Source organism: Engystomops pustulosus, chromosome 1 (assembly GCF_040894005.1).
Source record: "Engystomops pustulosus chromosome 1, aEngPut4.maternal, whole genome shotgun sequence".
In the NCBI taxonomy this organism is placed as follows: domain Eukaryota; kingdom Metazoa; phylum Chordata; class Amphibia; order Anura; family Leptodactylidae; genus Engystomops; species Engystomops pustulosus.
Window position 1 is genome coordinate 247446983 of NC_092411.1, and position 23193 is coordinate 247470175.

The 23193-nt window shown below is 41.8% G+C and overlaps 1 protein-coding gene across 6 annotated transcripts in view; it reads right to left on the reverse strand.

The window, feature by feature from the left end:
* Window positions 1–23193, reverse strand: part of WDR17 (WD repeat domain 17) — a 69579-nt gene that overhangs the window by 30935 nt on the left and 15451 nt on the right. For 3 of the 6 annotated variants that reach the window (XR_011849676.1, XM_072123696.1, XM_072123681.1), the window contains exons 1-12: window positions 14317–14452; window positions 8911–9039; window positions 8527–8710; window positions 7694–7924; window positions 6142–6393; window positions 5048–5170; window positions 4393–4580; window positions 3311–3479; window positions 1876–1967; window positions 1646–1728; window positions 1446–1532; window positions 1094–1258 (exon numbers count right to left, since the gene is read on the reverse strand). Coding sequence is in view for 5 of the 6 variants with exons in the window: in XM_072123696.1 (XP_071979797.1) it covers window positions 1094–1258; window positions 1446–1532; window positions 1646–1728; window positions 1876–1967; window positions 3311–3479; window positions 4393–4580; window positions 5048–5170; window positions 6142–6393; window positions 7694–7924; window positions 8527–8710; window positions 8911–9039; window positions 14317–14367 (1754 nt within the window). In the remaining variant the exon portion in view is untranslated. Of the gene's footprint in view, window positions 1–1093; window positions 1259–1445; window positions 1533–1645; window positions 1729–1875; window positions 1968–3310; window positions 3480–4392; window positions 4581–5047; window positions 5171–6141; window positions 6394–7693; window positions 7925–8526; window positions 8711–8910; window positions 9040–14316; window positions 14453–23193 lie in introns of those variants that run through there. The other 3 variants (XM_072123714.1, XM_072123705.1, XM_072123688.1) reach the window with 2 other exon arrangements.

Below are 23193 nucleotides of genomic sequence, written 5' to 3' on the forward strand. Positions count from 1 at the left end.
ATCAAATGGTAGATTTCCTTTAAGAATACTGTCATAAGGCCCTGAAAGGTAAGTTGGTTGGACAGATGATCACATGACCCTCCATCTATAGCCAATGTATGGACAGGAATGGCAACTGATGAGATCAAAGACATTTCGGAATATATAAAAAAAAGCAGTGTAGAACCTTTTAAAGGATATGAATTAATAAATTATTAAATATCCTGCATCCTACATTTACACTCTCATTACAAAAAACATGTTGCAAAGTGGCCAACCCCAAGAGTGTCATCACCTGCACCCTGTCACTTTTGGGTCGCATAATTCTATATTGATATAGATATATTGATATAGATTCTTTATCAAGCTAATTTTAAGGGAAGTAGGGATGAGGAAACCACACAAACACTCTACAGATGTTATCATTGGTCAAGTTAAAAACCGAGATCCCAGAACTGCAGGTTAACAGTGCTAAGCTGCCATGTAAGCCCCTTTAGTCAATGATGGCACAGAAAAGTATAATATATAGGGATCCAAATCTTATGCAGATTTTTACAAGATGACAGGTCCCAATAGCCTATAGCATCTTCATTTCAGAAATGTCTTTGTCAAAAATCTAAATAAACTGTGCTTTTTACTTTACCTTGCTCCTGTCCAGCAGCGTATGCTGAGTGCCGGTGGGGCAGTTTAAATCGCAACAGTTGTTATTCGTCAATGCCTCCTCCCCTGCTCCTCAATCCTAATGAATATGGGGTAACCCAGGGAGAGACTGAGGGAGGAGGAGAACCAGGACCGAGGAGCAGAAGTGGAGGCATTGATGAACCCCCTCCCCCCCGGGACTCACCACAACTGCTGGCATGGAGCAATTCTGAAATGAAGGTGCTGCAGGCTATTGGAACCTGTCACCATGTAAAAATTATATCTGTGATGACAGGTTCCCTTTAAAACATATACTCTATGGACAAGATTTGGAGATTTAAATCCAAACGTTTGAAAAATATTGAGTGAACACCTCCAGGCACCTAATGATATATCCTGAAATAAAATAATACTAAAGCACAATACTATTCTCCAAAAAAATATACATTATCACTGGCTTAAATATCCGACCTACCCGTCATCAGAACCACTGCATAAGATTCCTTCTCTAAGAGGGGACCACCGTACATGGAACACCTTGGCTGTGTGTCCAGTGAATACTTTCAGGGGTTGATCCGAGCTGGTGGCTAAGTAATAGACTCGGACATTTTTGTCCTCACATCCAGTTGCTATCATATCTCTGAAAACAGAGGAAGAAATAAAAATCATTGATAAATGGGTGAATGATCTGCAGGTACTCTGTTTGTGCGCTTAGTACTGTCTACTGTACGTTTGCAGAGTCTAAAATCTAAACAGAGATGAATATATTGACATAGTAAGTGATATGATAATTTTGTGTGGAGGACTAACAATATAAAGCTACTTACTTGTTGTTTTGGCTCCAGTCACAGCCGAAAACAGCTGAGGGATGTTTATACTTGTGCAATATTTTACCATCAATTGTTCGGATAATGCTGAAACAATTACAGACGACAATAAACCATTACAATCCCATTGTTTCCCATATGAATATTAAACCCCACCCACCATGAGACAATGACCACGCTGTCGTATAGGCCAGACTCACCAGAATCCATCTCCACTACAGGTGGCAATGCGCTTCGAGTCCTTGTGACTCCATGAAATACAGAAGATGCCATTTTTCCCGTGCTATATAGAAAAATAATATGAAGCGTACATCAGGTTACTCACAGGTACACGTGAAAATGTATCATCAGGTTATGGTGCATCCATCATCATGTACCACCACAATGGTGCTCCACTTCTGCTCTCATGTCATGTGAATATCTGTCTTACCTCATTAAACCGAGTTATCATTTTTCCTTTCTTTACATCCCAGATAAACCCCCCATTCCTGGATGTGGCACCAGCTATGCAGTTCAAGTCCCCTAAAAGGTGAGGCAACATGAGAGTTAGATGCCTGTCATAATACACTACATATCATCCATGACAACAAGATCAGAGGATTGCTGCCCATCTCCTTCCAAATTATGTTTAAACTTATCCCCCTCATCCACAAAGCTCTGTGCAGTGCTGCATCCACCTACCTCCCCTTCCTCATCTCAGTCTATTGCCCATCCCATGTTCTATGATCTGCCAGGGATCTAAGATTTTTCTCTTCTTTAATTTAAACCTCTCTCTTGCATCTCCATAATTTTTTCCAGAGCTGCACCAATTCTCTGGAATTTCCTACCCTTAGCCTAACTATAAGACTAATACACAACCTCCAAAGCTTCAAACATCCACTTAAGCAATTAAAGCTATTTGTTATTGCAGAAATTGTGAAATACTTCAATAAGTAAAGCAGCTTCTCTGTGCCTTTACTCTTCTCCTTTTTTTTCCTGTAGCGAGCAGTGTATATGATGTTATGTGCATAAAGGAAAAGAATAGAGTAATACTCTTTCTATTCCTAGAGAATATTTTGCTTGATGATTCAGCTCTCAGTGGTGATTAGACTATCCAGGGACTTTCTGTAAAGCGTTACAGGAAATCTACAATTTATTTTTATGCATTGTGAACCAAACATACCTTGAGAATGCTGAAGCTACACTGATGCAGAAACATAACTTGTTTATTCCCTGAACCTAATGGTTTTGCTCAAAAAAACAATCATAAATTTCAGGACCTTGGGAAAGCTGGGTGCAGGCTGGCTGCCGTACATAAAAGAGTTGCCTGAACTGTCCGGACAGGACTAATCAACCTGTGTTGGATGACTCATACACAGCAGCTGGGGGATGGCGCAGCGACTGATTACTTCTGCCTGTCAGGGACAACACAGTCATGACATATTATTAGCTTATACTGGGCAGGAGAAGGCTGGAGCAGTGCATAATAAGGGTAAGAGGAAAGCACCAGGGCAGCCAGAGGAGCGACAGAGCCTCATTATCATAATTTTATAATAGTTTTTTTAGCAAAAGCACTTAGTTTAGGAATCATACATAAAAGCAAATGGTAGATTTCCTTTAAGTCATCAGACACTTTATTAGGTTCCTTTATCTCTCACTGTCAGTGGATACAGGGCAAAAAGCTGATTTACACAAACTGTTTAGATAAGGAAGCAGGATATAGGAACAGATTTTTTTTTTAAATAAATAGTATTGCAAAGTTAATTATTATAATCTGCACTATTCATTTTGCAATGTTGACAAAAGTTTAGCAATTATTTCATTACCAAACTAGAACAAGCTGCAGGACATAAAGTCATTTTACATTGTCATATAGGTCCACATACCTGGAGCCCAGGACAGTGAATAAATAACACCTTCATTCCCGGGTGATGTATAGACCGCTGTTAATGTGTTGATATCCCAGACCTTTATTGTACCATCAAATGAAGCTGTAGCTAGAAGATTAGGATCGTCTGGTTTGAATTTGCAGTCAAAGATAGTTTCAATATGACCCTATGGAGTATGAAGAAATCTACAATTAATACAAAGACTTATTCCCAATGCAACGTGAAAAAAAGAAATTCCTGGATCACAAAGAAGATAGAGAATCTTTAGGATCTGTTCAGGGGTCCGACAACACCCTATCTTTATACTTGCATGCCATATAGCAGTGATGACGAACCTTTTAGAGACTGAGTGCCCAAACTACAACCAAAATCCACTTATTTACCATGAAGTGCCAATGTGGCATTTTAAGCAGTAACTTATTGCTAACGGTTCTTCCACATCTTTCAATTGTATCAGCCTCCTGAGGCCACCAATACAGTTGAAAGAAAGAGGGCAGATAGCTTCTCTCCAGGGTCTCTTAATACAGGAAGAATGGTGGGTCCACACCTGTCAACACCTTCTCATTTTTCCTGCAGTTCCAAACAGCCAATGAAATGTCACTTTAAAAAAGCAGCATCTCTTTAGTTGCCTGGGACTTCAGGAAGATTTGGTGGATTTGGTCCTGTTTGGTGAACTCTGTCCTGCAGTGATGGCCTGAGTGCCCACAGAAAGGACTCTGAGTGCCACCTCTGGCACCCGTGCCATAGGTTCACCACCACTGCCATATAGTTAGTTCAGGGCTTGCAGTTTCGTCCCTTTTCCTTAGTGTGCCGCCTTTCTACATGTTTACTCTCCTAGCTAATTTGGAAGTGACCGCTACAGCCAATCACTAGAGCAAAAAGGTGATGTCAATGTAATCCTGTATGTAATGTAATGTTCTCCGATGATAATGAGTGCTGAGTGATCTCAACATAACAGGAAGAGTCAGCCTGACAAACAAAAATTCCACAAAGTGCACATTCTTATTTCTTCAGAGAAAACTACAAATCTTATTCAGTATTTCACGAGAGACTATACACAGAATATCAGTGATACATACCAGGTCTCTCAAGAAATCCCATTTCTTGGCACCCATATCATAAAGTCCCACTCCTCCGTCCATGAAGCAGCAGACAGCATGACCGGGGGGTAAAGAGAAGGCTTGATTCTGGGTCAGTGTTGGAGGTGGTACAGCCTCACTGGTGGATGATATGTGATGGTTTTTCGTAGGGGACTGTGCTAAAAATGCTCATTAGGAAAGAACGATATCTATAGTCAGTAATTGTGTGCAAATTAGTTTTTTAATTTTATTGCTGTTAATACAAAATTAGGAATTCATCACTTATCATCACATATCTTAATAATAACTTCTTCATTACAATGGCGGCTTTTATATAGTGCAGGGCAAGCCTCACACATGGGGAGAGAAGGCTAGTCTGCCTGCGCTATCCCACCACTGGGGAGCATCCAGTACATGTATGGTAACAAAACAACCATAAAATCTACAAAAGAATGAATAGAATAGAAAGCCTGTGATAACTTGGAGCTCATTTGGCTGTATTACCAGGGGCCCCATCTGGAATTGCCAAATAGACATTATGAGCCTCTTAGGAATTGAGGATTTACAGAACAGACCCCTTCTGCTCCTGAGTGTGTCTCATTCCACCACCCAGGATAGCACAATGCATCAAAGTCAAGTCTCTTACTATACTCACTCTTTTTCTTGGGAGGGGAGTTGAGGACATGTAATGCGTGGAAGCCAGTTTTCTTCAATTTAAAATTATCTATAGGAGTTGTCTTGGAGACATTCCATACCCGTAGAACACCAACCTGGGAATCTAAGAAAAAGGATTGCTCATACTTCAGTCCATACATATATGATTCACATACTGAAACCGAGGTATCATTTCTTGAGCACAAGTTTTCTGGCGTACAAGACAAGAGAAAGTCGCAATTCCTGGCCCCCATTCTTGCCACCAAAATGGGAAGCAGTGGGGCGGGAACAAGGCGTGTGCCACAAAAACTGTGCAGATGATAGCTAAAATCTACACAAGGTCCTATCTAGCGTACATTTCATTACCAGCAAACAATGCCCCTTAGCAATTCGAGCCGGCCATCTCTGGTGCGCCGGTGCCAAGTATTCAAAGGTTCTTTAAAGGGAACTTGTCACCAGGGACCTCAATTTCACTAAAGACAGGTTGCAAAAGCCCATTACAGCTGCAGTGCAAATCTGCCTTTCTGTTTTCTCTAAGCATTTGCATTATTATAGAATTGTGTGTGATAACTTACCTTGCAGCCTGACAGAATCCTCTGTGTAGTCCCAGGGGTTGGGCTTTGGTTTGGATGCATTAAAAAAAAACTACATGTGACTTGTCAGTGCTGCTCACTCCTCAGCCGCCACCTTTGTGCTCCTGTGCACCTCCACCCTACCCCACTGATGTTAGCTCACCAGGCTGTGAGCTCTGTGAAGGTGCACAAAGGTGGGGGCCAAGAGCTGAGCAGTCCCTTTTTCTCGGTTGCTGCTATTTATGGCGGCATCTGAAGAAACTTCCTTGAGAGTTTGCGCAAGTTAAGGAAGTTACAGCAGGAGCCTCACTATGTACAATGGCAGGGCGATTGTTGGCGATCATGAGAGTACAAGGGGCAGTAGTTGACAATCTCCTTGATGTTTACATAAATCATAGAGCGCAAACTGCCCCTAGCTTATGAGAAAATAATAAGAGGCAATAAGGGGTTAATGAGGTCCGATCATAGTTTACACATTGGCAGATTATTCAGGTAATAGCTACAGATATGGTAGTACACTTACCTCCTGTTATAAACATGCCAGGGGCTGTGGGAACCCAAGCCAAACACTGAACAGACGCTGCCGCACTGGGAAAACTGAATGTTGTGATGCAAGATAAAGATTCCGAGTCCACCAAGCGGATCCCGTTATGAAGATTAGCGACAAGCAGGTAATCTGTGGAAAGTGGGTCCCATTCTAAGGCAGTCACTGGATCTTCTTCATCTGTGCCTTCCAAAGACTCAGGTCTCAACACGTGCTTTTGACTCTTACAACCTTTGGTATAAAAACAGACATACAGATTTTTACAGTTACAGAATGCAAAAATATTAAATTAAATTGACCTTTGTCATAGCATAGAAGGGAACCTGTCACCAGTATCCTTTTTTTGCTAAAACGTGTCCATTAACTGTATAGAAATTGCCCCTAAATTCATGTGCAAATGATCTGAGAGAAGTGACTTTTAGAGGTTGGAAAAGGAACCATGGTTCGGGTGTCATTGTAAAGATCAGAATTTTGTGCACCACAAAAGATGCAAGGCACAGGCAGTTTAATCTTTATCCGCAGCTTACATTCCTAATTATTTCTTTAACAGCCTGTATTTCTGGTTCTGTAGCTCACAGATCCAATGGCCTGGTGCTATTTGAAAGATTAGATTCTCATCTTTAACAGCATGGTATGGTTATGAGAAAAAGAAAGTACACCCTCTTTGAACTCCATGGTTTTAAATATGGGAACACAATAAGAAATCTAGCTCTTGGAAGGTCTTCAAAGGGATTTTCTGCCAAATCATAAAGCGAGGTGCCACATCAACACAACACAACACAACACATATCGTTCCTGTACTCCCTACTTTGATGGGCAAACTGTGTCTGAAGAAGGTCTAGTTGGCACCGAAACATCACTTTCTCTGTTTGCCAGGTCCATTCGTAATAAATTCACTTGATACAATATATACCAGAGCCAAAGGATCCTTGTTAAATACTGATAATGGATTGGAGGCCTATCCAGAGTTCCTGGAAGTCTTTGATGTTATGTTGTGAATAACAACATTTAACATGATAACTGAGAATACTCTAGACCAGCAAACTGCAAAACATTTGTTGTTATAGAGGTGGTCACCCTTGCTGATAATCAATTAATCAGGCATTTGAGTATCTGTGCCTCTATATGCGGAGTTACTGCTGGTAATTTAGAAGCACATACAGCATAGCCATAATGCAAAATATCAACTTTACCAACTGGTACAGAGAACATGCCATGGAATTTAGATGGCTGAGGTCTAGGATCCTAGCTTAACTTAAAGACTTAAGTACTCATCATGCACCTAGGGAGTAATGAATGGCACTACACTGTGTTGAAGGTACTGTTAGAGGAAACCGAGCAATGTAAAACTCAACGGACCATTCTCTGGACAGAGGATAAATTACTAATATGGTCCAACTTCTTTATCTATGAAATCTTCCATCAAAATCCATCATGATGAACCAGTGACACTTACTCATAGATCCAGGCACTGTGATCTGTGATTCTCCTTCTCTATGCCTAAAATTTACATAAGTTATTGCTACATTACCTGGTTGGAAAATAGACAGGCTTCCATCTGTGTGTCCAAATACAACTTTTCCTTTCTTCCTTGGATGCCAGCGGAACAGACAAATGTCAGACAGAAAGCTATGTGCTTCCTTGTGAACGGCCACACCACTGTCAGCTCCGGAAATGGTCCAAATATACAGGGGACCTCTGTGTGATACAAATGCCACCGCATCCCCGGAATTCCAGCACCAACTCAGAGAAGCGGGCATTCCTGGCAATGTAAGGACAGAACAACAGAACAAGAAGATAGTTTGCACTGAAAAGAACGTCTTTGGGGCTTGCACATGTATTTATAAAGTGTCTGCGCCAGTTTTGTGTCGCGGCTGCATTGTGTCCGAAAAGACAGAAAAATGTGCACCTAAAGGGGCTGTTACTGCTTAGTCAGAGTTTGCAACACATTGAATACAGTGACTAGACAGAATTGTGTTGCATGCTGTATGTTAAAGGTGCACCTAAAAAAATGGTGGTGCATACTTCTCGAGCAGTGCAGGGGGCGCCAGATTTTTGTAGAATAATGTGGCGCACCCTGCTCATTTGTTAGGCAAACTGCACTTTCTATAAATATGGGCCAATGTCTTTCTATACTGTCCCGAAGAACCTTGTCAGGAAAATATACAGAATTATAACGATTCACTGGTTTTCATGTCTGTGTAATATATGTGTCTGACAAATAGACCAGCATTGGGCTAAAATGTGTTTCATACATATTTATTATTTATTCTCATAAATAATCTGACTTAATTCTCTATTCATGTCTGTTGTCAGGAATAAAAGGTAGACAGCAACAACCAGGTCCTCTGCTTTGCACCTTACCTTTGGTACTGTCCAGTCTGGCCACCACTTTCTGTTCAGCCACGTTCCATATGATCACCAGATTGTCCGCGCTTGCACTGGCAAACATGTCCGGATTGTGAGGACACCATGAGATGGCTGTGATTGTCTTCTTATGCTCTGACATGATGGCACGAAGCTTAAACTCATTGTAACGGTGATCCAGCTTGTAGAATAGAAATAAACACAGTAGTAAGAGGAAACTGAAAAAGTGCCTTTTGGCATAATTTATCCTATACACTGTACAGTAACTTGAAGTCGTAGTAACTCCTTAAAACATTTTGAACAGAGCAAAGTCAGTAAAGGCATTGCTGAGCGAGTCTGGTGTGGAAGGATTTGAGTAGTGATTACAGATCTTCTACATACCTGATACACATAAATAGCCAATGTGGCACAATAGGCAAATCTGTCTCCACTAGCGGCACAGACGTCTTTGTTCCATGGCTGGCATCCGGCAGCTAGAAGTCCGACTTGTTTTACTTGTGACATCTTTGTCTAGAACAGAATAATAAAAGATGTTACATGTTGGTAAAACGATCCAATGTTAATTTAACCCCTTAAGGACGGAGGGTTTTTCGCCTCATTTCTCGCTCTCCAACTTCAAAAATCCATAACTTTTTCATTTTTCCGTGTACAGACCTGTGTGAGGGCTTATTTTGTGCGTAACAAATTTTACTTTCCCGTAATGATATTTATTTTAACATGCCATGTACTGCAAAGCTGAAAAAAAATTCCAAATGTGGAAAAATTGAAAAAAAACCGCACGTGCGTCACGTTCTTGTGGGCTCAGTTTTTACGACTTTCACTCTTCGCTCCAAATAACACGCCTACTTTATTCTTTGGTTCGGTGCGATCGCGGTGATACCAAATTTATACAGGTTTTATTGTGTTTTAATACATTTTCAAAAATTAAACGAATGTGTACAAAAAAGAAAAAAATTTTTTTGCCATCTTCTGACGCTAATAACTTTTTCATACTTTGGCGCACGGAGATGTGTGAGGGGTCATTTTTTGCGAAATGAGGCGACGTTTTCATTGCTACCATTTTGAGGTCTGTGCGACATTTTGATCATTTTTTATTTCATTTTTTATGTTATGTAAAAAGGTGTAAAAGTCGCATTTCGGACATTTGGGTGCCATTTCCCGCCTCGGAGGTCACCGCCGGCCGTAACCGTTTTTATATTTTGATAGATCGGGCATTTTGGGACGCGGCGATACCTAATATGTCTGTGATTTTTACTGTTTGTTATGTTTTATATCCGTTCTAGGGAAAGGGGGGTGATTTGAACTTTTAATATTTTATTAATTTTTTTTATTTTTTAAACTTTTTTTTTTCTTTTTTTTTTCACTATCTTTTAGACCATCTAGGGTACATTAACCCTAGATAGTCAGATCGCTGCTACCATATACTGCAATACTTCTGTATTGCAATATATGGCATTTTTGCAGCACATTCATTACAATGAGCCACTGGCTCATTGTAACGAATATGCAGCTGCCAGATAGCCTCGTGTCAAAAGAAGACACGAGGCTACCATAGCAACTGATCGCCGCCCCCCGATGACGTTCGGGGGCGTGGCGATCGAAAAAAAGATGGCGGCGCCCACGCGCCGCCGTCTTTTAAACGCCGCCGGCGACTTTGCCGGCAGCGTTTAGGGGGTTAATAGCCGCGATCGGTGCAAGCACCGACCGCGGTTATTAGCGGTGGGGGTTTTGTGCAAAATGCAAAAACCCCCACCTTTGTATGAAGAGGACTCAGCCCGTGAGCCCTCTTCATACATCCCTTATACCTCTGCGCCGTAGAGCTACGGCGCAGAGCGTTAAGGGGTTAAAGGGAACCTACCACTTTATATTGGTAGTTGTAACACTCAAATACCTCGCACCAGCTCAGGGTGAGCACATCTTCATTAATTCCGGAAACCGCCGATTCCTTTATTAAACAGTTTTATGCTTTATATTCTAAGCACGCTTCGGCGCACCATGATATGGCTCGGCTCACCATTCCCGCGACCGTTCGTCCGCCTGATTAGGAAGTTCCGGAGAGCCGGTGACGTCATATCATGGTGGGCCGAAGCGTGCTTAGAATATATAGCATAAAACTGTTTAATAAAGGAATCGACGGTTTCCGGAATTACTGAAGATATGCTTCGGCACCAGCTCACGCTGAGCTGGTGCAAGGTATTTGAGTGTTACAAGGACCAATATAAAGTGGTAGGTTTCCTTTAAAGGAAACCTACCACTTCTGATGGTAGGTATGAGATGTAAACACCGGGCACCAGCTCCGGAGCTTACCTTAGCGAGTGTTTTAAACCGCTATATCGCGGTTTAAACACATTTTGATTTACATCCCCGAGGTAGCTTCGGCGCTGCACACGGCCGTGCGCGCCTCCATACGAAGTGCCGGAGGCGTCACGTGCGCACGGCCGTGCGCAGCGCCGAAGCTACCTCGGGGCTGTAAATCAAAATGTGTTTAAACCGCGATATAGCGGTTTAAAACACTCGCTAAGGTAAGCTCCGGCACCAGCTCACCCTGAGCTGGTGCCCTGTGTTTACATCTCACACCTACCATCAGAAGTGGTAGGTTTCCTTTAAGAGAAATCGTTTTGACTCAATGCAAACACTTAGTCAGAGTGCTATTTGGTCCATATTTCAAAATGAATGTCTTATTGTTGGTTACATGCGGCACAGTATGTTCCCAGAGTGTGATCACAAATGATGCATTCACACCTGGCAGTAACGCATCAGAACAGCTGAGAAGAGGAGATTTATGCGCATGCAGAATCGGAGGACGCCAAGGTGAGAGCGTTTGACTCTATGCTGCACTATTGGAATTTACTATTATAGAAGAAGCTGGTGCGAATATTGCTACGAATCGTGAGTTTTTATACATACCAATATAAAGAAATGACTCAATCAGTGCTCTACATTGCTACAACATCGGGAATTCTATATATATCAATACAAAGAAACAATTTTATTAGTGTTCTATGTTTACAGTTGTATACATGTGATATACCGGCTACAGACAATCATCTACTGTCTATGGAAAAGCATTTGTTACCTGCAGCAATTAACCATTTATATATACAGGCTCCATTGGGATATATCTGAAATAGGACACTGTTCAGCTATTTCAATACCTATACAAACGGACTGGTTTCAAATACCAAATTATTTGGACTTCACGTGCCATATTGTATCCTTTTCAGTCAAACTCTACAAGACTGTGTTAAAGAGACATAACCCTATGTAAAGAATAACTATTTCGCTCCCTAAAAAATTACTTTGCTCTCTAAATATTCCACGCTATATTTTAAAAATTTTTTTTTTATATTTTTGGGTTTTTTGGCAGGGGAAGGCACTTGGGCCCTTCAGTGTTACCCTACCATATTGCCCAGCCTGTGATCTTATTTGTTGATCGTATTTGCGATAATTGTAACATTTATGCTATGTTATTATAGCCAGTAAAAGGGAATAGCGAGACAGCAATCCAAATCCCACACAATTGATTTATAATGTATAAAAACGCAACAAAAGCGCCAGTGCAAAACGCTATTTGTGGCATGACCCTAAAACTAAAAGACTATAATAGAAAAATCCTGCCCTCCCTGATCTCTGTTATTTCATTAGTTTTTTGCATCAGGAATTATGATCCAATATACATTATGATACAACAGAGAGCAGGTACAAATCTGCTTTATCAACACATTCAACTTTATCTCTGTGTAGTCTTCAACACCCAGTTTTGGCTCACAATAACTAGTGCAAAAAACTAATGAAATAAAAAAGGTGTGAACTGGTCCTCATTGAAGGGGGAAACAAATGATCCCATAAGATCAAACTGACCATGGTGCCCAATGGGCTTTTGTCAAGTTGTTCATCATGTTGCAGAATTGTTGATGAAATCAGGGCTGGCGTTAGGGGACGGCAAAGTGGGCATTTGCCCAAGGCCCCCTGTCCTGAAGGGGCCCCCTGCATGTGGACTTTTGTGGGCAGAGGATGTATTGCTCTTTTAATACCCTTGGTTGCCCTGGTGAAAATGCTTAACATCTATCTCCTGTCTATATATCTATCATCTATCTGTCTAGTTATCTATCCCCTATAATTTGTCTACTTCCTATCTATCTAATCATCTATCTATCTTTTTGTCGTGGGGCAGCACGGTGACTCAGTGGGTAGCACTACAGCCTTGCAGAGCTGGGGTCCTGGGTTCAAGTCCCATCCAAGTCAACATCTACAAAAAGTTGGTATGTTCTCTCAGTATTTGCGTGGGTTTCCTCCGGTTTCCTCCCACACGCCAAAACATACTGGTAGGTTGATCAGATTGTGAGTCCCTATGGGGACAGGGACTAATCTGGCAAGCTCTGTGCACCGCTGCAGAATATGTTGGCGCTATATAAATAAAGGAATTATTATTATTAATTATTATCATAGTCAAAGGGGCACACCAAAAATGTAGTGAAAAAATGTTGTAGTAGATTTATTCCATTTAGAAGAGCAACATTTTGAAAAAGACTCACTGTTTGAGCCGAAAACGTTGCTCTTCAATGTAGAATGAATTCACTACATTTTTGATGTTCTGCTTTTACCTTTAACTACTTGTAGAGGACCTGATGCCTGGGCTCAAAAATCCTGCACCCTACCTCTGGATAAGCAAAATTTTTCTATGTTGTGCTGCTTCAACTAAATACAGGCGGTCCCCTACATAAGGACACCCGACTTACAGACAACCCATAGTTAAAGACGGACCCCTCTGCCCCCTGTGACCTCTGGTGAAGCTCTCTGGATGCTTTACTATAGTCTCAGGCTGCAATGGTCAGCTGTAAAGTGTCTGTAATGAAGCTTTATTAATAATCCTTGGTCCAATTACAACAAAAAATGTGAAAACTCCAATTGTCACTGGGGCAAAAAAACTTTTTGTCTGGATCTCCAATTATAAAATATAGTTTCGACTTACATACAAATTCAACTTAAGAACAAACCTATGGAACCTATCTTGTATGTAACCCAGGGACTGCCTGTAATCGTATTACCTATAATATCTCCTGTAGAGATATTTTTATTTTGGGGCCTCACTTTTAGTTTTGCCCAGGCCCCCACTTTGTCTGGAAGGACTTGAAAATAGGAAAAGTTTGTTGGGTGTTGATATAACTCAAGGGTGCTTTATAAAACTTTGCAGGCTGAGTACACAGAGTGCATGACATTCATCTGCGAGGATCTAAGACATGGCAGACACTGGTTTCCTCAGCTACTTCCAGGATTAAACACATCCCAGTGATACGGCTCAGACATTACAATCTCCAGACGCACCTTCATGTAACTTGCTAGAAACATCATTCGCCCGATCACGCTGAACAAAATGGCAGTAGAGGGTTGGCCGGATATGTATTCTAATAGATTAAAAATGACACCTTCCAGCGGCGTGATCCGAGCCGTCACCTATGTCTGATCGCTCAATGGCTGCAGCTTTTTTTAGAACGCGGCTTACCTCCCAGGAATAACAAGGCAGTCTGGTAACCTAACCAGGAGAGTCATCAAATATTCGCAGTGCACGAGCAGCTGATATCAAAGATTATTTCAGTTTCCACGGAGATGGGAAGAAAAAAACATTCTGCTTTGTAACCAGCTTCTCCGGCAGTAAAGCGAGCCCTCGTCTGCGGCTATTTATAGAAAGCCCGTTCTAAAACTAAAATACGGTCATAAAAAAAAGGCAGCGGTCTATAAAATCCTGCCCTCCCGGATGTACTGACCGGCTGGTAGAAGAATCCCTACCTTTGCATATGTGTCATATTTTGTGAACCACTTAAGGATTTCCATGTCCATTCCAGCTTGCAGCGGCTTCCAGAAGACTGCCGTATCCTGCCTCCTCTCCAGCAAAAGAGAGATGGAGGTGCCCTGCCTGCTCACAGGATAATGCAGCCTTCCTAAAGGAAAAGCCGGAGTATTGTGTCACACACAGCACTTATACACAGGCAGTAGCCTGGCAACTGCAGCCTTTAATAGGTGTCATTTTGTTTGCTTGTTTTTCATTCTGTTTTGGGTCCTTTTATGTTATCCTCTTTCTTTATGTTTTTATATTTCTATCTTGAGACAAGCTGAAATGTGAAAACTGAGCTGATTGGGTAAAATACATTATCACTGTAACCCTTCGTTTTTGCCATTAAAAGTTTTTGGCTGCGCAGGCAACCAAATCAGGTGAGAGGGTCTGCCAGGCAACTGTGGGGGAAATTAAAGAAATCCCGAAATATAATTTTGAGCTTGTATAAAGTTGGAGTTTAATCTCATTCTAATAAAGATTTCTCCCAAATTATTATATAAACCTCATAAGAGCATGAAAGCAAAGTCACCAAGAATCTGAATTCTGAGACCCAAATGGTTCCAGGAGCATAAGTTCCACTACCTTTTTCCAAAAGAGTTAAAATTCTCCTCCTACCAATATTAAAGAATATTTTAAGCCTACAACTACTTTATAACTATGGCTGCTGTCACCGGCCCCAGACCAGACTAGGGCCTACACTGCAAATCCCGGGCCACACTTTGGCTGCCGACGCCAGATCTAGACAAGACTTTGGCTGATGCCACTGGCCCAGGACAAGACAATGGCTAACATCTCTAGCCCCGGTACAGACTATGGCTGAGGCCGCTGGCCCTTGCTGCGGCCCCAGCTAGATTACGGTTGATGCTACCTGCCCCAAAGCAGACTTTGGCTGATTTGCCAGCATCGGACCAGACTATGGCTGACATTTATGGCCCCAGAACAGACTGATGCCGCTGGCCCCCGCCAGACTATGGTTGACGCCACCTGCCCTAAAGCAGACTGTGGCTGATGCTGCCGTCCTAACGTTGGTATCACTGGTCCGGGAGCAGAGTATGGCTGACATCGCAGGTCCAGGGCCAGACAATGGCTGACGTAGCCTGACTAGACTATAGCCGATGCCGCTAGCCCCGGGTAAGACTATGGTTTACGCTGCTGGCCCCAATACAGGCCCATGGCCGGGTTATGGCTGACACAACCGGCCCAGGACCAAACTTCAGCTTATCTGCCGGCACCGGACCAGAAAAAAAAGTCTGATTAATGTGAAAAAATTCTAGAAACATTTTATTTAAGTCACTGCCTGTGCTTAAGTCTCCCAGCTAACAAGACTGGAGGGTTCTCCTATTTATCTTGTCTCAATGCTAAATTTCAAGACTTTATGTTAAAGTTATGTTAAAGAGGACCTTTCACCACCTCACTTATATGGAGATTAGCATGCCATTCTGTAGGGGCTGCTACATAGATTCACGGGCACTTTGAATTTTCCTTCTAGCCCCCACGGTTGCAGAGATCTGACCATTATTATCTGTGTTTGGTCAGAGAGGAGGAGCTGGGACTGTAGCTGGGGGCGTGTCTTATGCTAATCTTCTCTCATACTGTCAGTGGTGAGATGTAATTTCTCTATGTGTATCTAAAGGCCTCATAAATGTGATGCAAATGCTGCGTGAGCGTAAACGTGATGCTAACGGCACGTGACGCAAGCGCTGTGTAAGCGTAGATGTTACACATACGTTGTGTAAAAGTAAACGTAATTCACACACCACGTAAAAGTAACTGTGTTGCAAACACCGCATAAGCGTAACTGTGGTGCAAACGCAGTGTAAGCACGACGCAAATGCCGCATAAATGCAACCACAAGCAAAACTGACAAAACATTGTGATTATGTTAACACAATGTCAAGAGAATATGAGCAGAATTAGATGAACATAGAAAAAACTCACAGCTCAATATTCATAATAGCTTCTCTGACATTGCCTGCCACTGATTGGACAGTATGAGAGAAGATTAGCATAAAACACGCCTCCAGCCCCAGCTCCTCCTCTCTGACCAAACACTGATTACAATGGCCAAACACTGGGAATGATATCTCCGCAACCGTGGGGTTAGAAGGAAAATTCAAAGTGCCCCTGAATCTGTGTATCCGGCCCTACAGGATGGTATTATAACCTCTACATGTGTGAGGTGGGGAAAGGTCCTCTTTAAGTTGGACAACCCCTTCAAATTTACCTGGTGGATCTGGTGACAGCTCTTACAAAAACATGCCCAGGTTATTTTTTGGCATTTTTGAATATTACATAAAAAACAAGCTCAATAACCTCTGATAATAACCTAAAGTATATGGAAGTAAAGTATAAGGATACTATATAATACGCATAGAGTGGTACAATAGTCCTGCTCTAAATAACATCACATGCAGCATATTAACTAACAGCAGGAAACACGATTTTCCTAAAAATAGAAATAAATAAACAACCAATGTGATTATTGGATCATTAGGTCCAAAATTACATTATCTAGCTAGTTGAGGTTCTGTTTACTTCTGTAAAGGGGCTTCCATTGTTCTAGTCTGTTATAAGAGAAGAACTTTAATAATAATAATTCCTTTATTTATATAGTGCACATAGATTACGCAGCGCTGCACAGAGTTTGTGAAATAGGTCCCTGTCCCCAATGGGACTCACATAATCAACCTACCAGTATGTTTTGGAGTGTGGGAGGAAACCGGAGAACCCGGAGAGGAAATCCCACGCAAACACGGAGAGAACGTACAAAGTCTTGCAGATGTTGACCCTGGGACTTTATAACAGGACCCCAGTGCTGCAAGGCTGTAGTGCTAACGACTAAGCCACCGTGCTGCCCACTATTAACTATTAGAATAATGGAAACCTCTGATGTATAGATAATGAGACAACAATGGAGCCTAAAGGACTGTGTCATAATTAAAAGGGATGTACGATTATTTACGCTATCCAGGGCAATCCAGAGTTCTGCGTTCAGCCACTCCATTCAAAAGGGACCCCCATTCTACAGATTGCTGGGGGTCCATTCTAGTGATCAGTGCGGGTCCCAGCTATCACCTATCAGCTACGTATCCCCATGTAGATAGGGGATCATTTAAATACCTTGGGGCTTCCATTGCATTCAGTCCCACTTATAAAGTTTTTTTTTTTACATGATTTTTGGCAGAACGGAGGCTTCAACACAGAAACTAAGCGTGATATTTGTTATGTGATAAATGATATTATATATTATAAAAAGGTTCATGTAGGTTTCATAAGAGGAGATAACAGGATAGAGAGGAAAGGGAAAGAGGAATTACAGCAGATTCATGTAATAAGCTTAGCATGTGCACAGGCACGCCAGGATCAAACTATGAAATACTTCATTGCTTTTCTTCTATTAAATGGAAGCCAGTTCTTAGTAGCTTAATGAGATTACCCGTGCTAATTATGGATATGAATTATGGATATGAAGAGTCTGGATTCTGGGGGAAGCAGGTCTGTGGCGCACCGTTTACCACCATTAAATCCTAATTGCAGTGGGTACAAGTAATTAAAATTAAGCTTAGGAATACCCTTCTATAACAACCAAGCTCTTAAAGGGGTTGGCCACTTTACCTCATGTTTTTGTAATGTGTGAGTAAGTGTGGGGGGCAGGATATGAGGTAATTTACTAATATACATCTACTAATAGTTCTACATCACTTTCTTGAAGCCTCCTGTCTTTTACATCATCAGCCTGAGATTCCTGTCTTGATGGTAAAGTCATCACAAAATAACCACATTTTCACATATATAGTTAGTGACTGGTTCCTATAGAGCAATATTAACTACCTGACATCCTTCTTTAAGCTAAAAATTGTTTCCCTTACACCCAACAAAAAATAAACTTTATCTTTTATTCCTGTAATCAGAGAAGACTTGTCCTGCTCCACCAGTCACTCAGATCTACTCCTCCCCACGTCCCATGCTGCTTTTCAGCATGCCATGTGACCAGAGTGACATCATCACAGGTCCTTTAGCCTCCTAACTATAGCAAACTGTACACCATGCATACATATTCTACTCCTCCCATTCATCCATGGAGGCTGCTATGATTTAATGTGATCAGATACATACATGAGATGTTGTAGCTTTTGGACTTTTGGATTATGTCATTCTGGTCACATGACTTTAAGTGCCCAATGATGTAACAGAGCTCTCCGTACAGCAGAATGTCATAGCTTATCAATCAAGAACAAGGAGGCAGGGCAATGCAAGTAAATTTAATATGCACTGCACTGCTTTTTTAATCACAGTTTTTAACGAAGCCTCGACAGGCTCTCTTTAACGATAACTAATTAAGGCCGTACCCAATTTTATCTGCCATTAAGAGTTGTTTGTTTATTGTTTGCTTGCTAACAATTGTTACTTATTTTTTTATGTTTTTAAGATTTGATATGGGAAAGTGATCGAAAAACTCCAACATCTCTCTTTCTGTTCAGATGTTTTCCCACTACTCAACAGAATACATAGACCAGGGGTCTCAAACTCGCGGCCCGCGGGCCAACTGCGGCCCGCGGGACAACATTTTGCGGCCCCCACCTGGAAAAGCACCGCCCGCCGTGTATTCACGGCGGCGGTCGGGTCGCGCTGCATGGAGAGGGCTCACGGGCTGAGCCCTCTCCATAGCCGGTAAGTCTTTGCTGCATATTGCAGCAAAGGCTTACCGGTAACACCCGCGATCGATGCTAGCACCGATCGCGGGTGCTTTCACAGCGATGGCTGCCGGCAAAGCTGCCGGCAGCCTCAAAAAGATAGCGGCGCATGGGGGCAGCGATCCGTCTCCATGGTAGCCTCGGGTCTTCCGTAGACCCGAGGCTATTTCGTTTTAACCCCTTCATTACAATGTGCTGATAGCACATTGTAATGAATGAGGAGGAAAATCCCCATATACTGCCATACTGTAGTATGGCAATATATGATAGGATCGATCAGACAACCTAGGGTTAAAGTACCCTAGGGAGTCTGAAAAATAGTATAAATAAAAATAAAAAAAAGTTTTTAAAAAAAAAATTATAATAAAAAAACATTAAATTTCAAATCACCCCCCTTTCCCTAGAACTGACATAAATATAGATAAACAGTAAAAATCATAAACACATCAGGTATCGACGCGTCCGAAAATGCCCGATCTATCAAAATATGATAACGTTTTTTACAATGCGTTTAACCCCGTTACGGAAAATAGCGCCCAAAGTCGAAAATGGCACTTTTTTGCCATTTTGAAAAATATAAAAAAATCTATAAAAAGTGATCAAAAGGTCGTACAGTCCTAAAAATGATATAATTGAAAATATTGTCATATTTCGCAAAAAATGACACCACCCACAGCTCCGTACACCAAAGTATAAAAAAGTTATTAGCGCCAGAAGTTGGCAAAATCAAAAAAATAATTTTTGTACAGGTTTTAATTTTTGTAAATGTATGAAAACATTATAAAACCTATACAAATTTGGTATCCCCTTAATCGTACCGACCCAAAGAATAAAGTAGACATGTCATTTGGGGCGCTCAGTGAAAGACGTAATATCCAAGCCCACAAGAAAATGGCGCAAATGCATTTTCATTGCATTTGGAATTTTTTTCCCGCTTCCGAGTACATGGCATGGAATATTTAATACCATCACTATGAAGTGCAATTTGTTACGCAGAAAACAAGCCGTCACACAGCTCTTTACGTGTAAAAATAAAAAAGTTATAGATTTTTGAAGGTGGGGAGTGAAAAATGGACATGAAAAAACAGGAAAGGGCCCGTAACCGGTTAATCCCCTTCCCTCCGGTACTTGAAAAAGATGAAGTCGCCGCTCTGAACGCACTTGGTGCAGGTCAGAGCGGCGACTTCATCTTCTTCGATGGGAGGGACACGGGGAGGCAAGTACCGGGGGGGAGGGGGGGATGGAGTGTCCCTGACTGGGCTCAGTGCGGTAGGAGCTTGGGACCCCTCGGTGCACAGGACGCTTTCATAGAGAAAACACGTCTCCCCGCTCGGGGCTTTCCTTGCGCTGGGAGACGCCATGACATTTGAATCTGAATAATAGTAGACAGTCGAGAAGCAGCACTCCAATAATTCCATAAAGAAAAAAGTTTATTCCACCATAGTAGTGCGACGTTTCGCCAATTCAATCACGGCATTATCAAGCATACTGAAACAACAAGTCAGCTGCCTTAAGTAGTGGTATGGTGATTATTAACAGCTGTGCAAAGTCATTACAAAACATGAAATTCCTTTTATAAAGTGCAAAAAGTACATAGGTGATCACTTATAATAGACATAGAATATACTCATTATATAGAATAGTGTAAAAACACTACAATTCCTTCAATATTAACCCTCTATGTCCGCTACAGCTCACACGAGTCTGCCACGGGCATTAGACGCCAACATTATCCTGTGGGAAAAGTGCTAAGTGCCATTGTCGTTATGGATCGCTCAATGTACATGGATGAGGTATACCGGCAATTGGGGGATACCAAGGTTTATAAAAAATTGATTACTGACCCTACGAATATATTTTTGAAAAAACTTAAGATATTTGTCGATCACGCCTTCGCGTTAGACATTATTGATAGTGACCTACATGACTATCTGGTCCCTAATTTTCCCAAGGTGCCACTACTGTATTGTCTACCAAAGATTCATAAATGTCTGTCCTCCCCTCCGGGGAGACCGATTGTGTCGGGACGAGAGTCCCTGTTTAGCCCAGCGGCGATTTTTTTGGATAAGGTGTTAAGAACATATGCCACGAATGCTAAATCATTCATACGAGACACCACTGATTTTTTACAGAAAATCTCTACCATTGTTGTGCCGACAGGGGCCTTACTGGTATCGTTTGATGTAACGAGTTTATACACCTCGATTAACCATGACCGTGGTCTGAACAGCATTGGCCGGGCACTGTTGACTTCGCAATATACTGATCAGGGTAGGGAGTTCATCCTTGAACTCTTAGAAATGATACTTACTAGTAACTATTTTCTGTTTAACAACGAGTACTATGTACAACTAAGGGGAACGGCCATGGGGTCCAATGTGGCCCCAGCCTATGCGAATATTGTCATGGCTGACCTGGAGGAGACGTGCATCTATGGATCCCACCACTTCAGACAAGTTCTGGGGTGGTGGCGTTACATCGATGACGTCTTCTCCATTTGGGTAGGGGACCGCCCCTCTTTGACTTTGTTTCTTGATTTTTTGAATAATGTGGATCCCTGTATCAAATTTACAATGGTGGTTTCAGACACTAATATCCAGTTTTTGGACACCAATGTTTATGAGTCCCAGAATAGTTTAAAAACAGATTTATATGTCAAAACAACGGATTGCAATACTATCCTGAGATATGAAAGTCAACATCCCAGGGGAATGATCCGTTCCCTACCTCATAGCCAGCTGTTAACAGTGAAGCGGATTGTAGATGACGAGGATACGGCAGACAAGGAACTATTTAAGATGGGGAGGAAATTTATTCATAGGGGCTATCCAAAACGGTTAGTAGGTGAACATATAGAGAGAGTACAAAAAATGGACCGTGCAGTTCTGCTCTCTAAAAAACCAGTGAGGGGTCAACTTACACGCATTCCTATGGTTACCACCTATACCCCACACAGCCAGAAGATTGCATCCATTATTCGAAAAAACTGGTGTCTCTTGAGTACATACTATAAAAATCTGCGGGAATTTCAAACTCCCCCTTTATTTTCCTATAAGAGAAGCAAAAACCTAAGGGATCTATTGGTGAAATCTGATGCGGCACCTGCGAAAGAAAAAGCCACACGCACTGGTTGTGTCCCGTGTTTGGCATGTGAGAATTGCCCCTTGATGTTGAAGGGTGATTATTTCACCCATCCTGCTACTGGAAAGAGATATAAAATTAAATTCCAGCTGACTTGTAGAAGCGACTACGTAATTTATGTCTTACAATGTCCCTGTAAATTATTATATGTGGGCGAAACTACTACAGAATGTAGACTACGATTAAACAACCATAAATCTAGCATACGTACAAAGAAACTAGACCTTCCTGTTCCATACCATTTCTCTGAAGCAGGTCACAAACTTGATGAATTAAGATTCATGATAATAGATAGGATCCCTCCACTTATCAGGGGTGGAAACAGGGAACTACTATTAAGACGCAGGGAAATACAATGGATCCACAGATTGGGATCCCTTGCCCCTTATGGCCTCAATAGAGATTTTCCATTGAATATATTCATTTAAACTACGTTACTCCCTCGCTATGATCTTCTTCCTCTGTTTTAAGTCTCTTTAGTGTGCATATAATACCCATATGTGATAGGATTGATAATTCGGTCATCCTTTTTTTAATCTTGGTTTGTAGGATATGTACAGCATCCAATTGACATTTATATTTTTTGTCTCTTATATATTTTTTCTGCAGCATGTTGTGTATCCGATTTTGGACCTATCGATTCTCCATATTTGCGGTGACTGTTGGGTGAGTGGGAGTTTTGGAGCCGGTGGACCTATAGAAGGATGCAGCGATCCCGGAGGGACTATGACAGGAGGATTTCCTAAGCCGTTCAGGCGATGTGTTGATCTCCATACCTGTATAATTCTGCTTTCCTTTGGCATCACCTGGCACCTTCCCGATACTCCCCCGTACGTCTCGCCTTGGAGTAGGAGGCCCTAGTCGGTTGATATGCTGCACGATCCGCTTCGAATATCTTCTTTCTCCACGTCCGAGAATTATTCATGGTATCTTCTACACACTATGCGCAAGCGCGTACCTCGGATGAGGATTGGTGTATGAACTTCGAGTTGGATC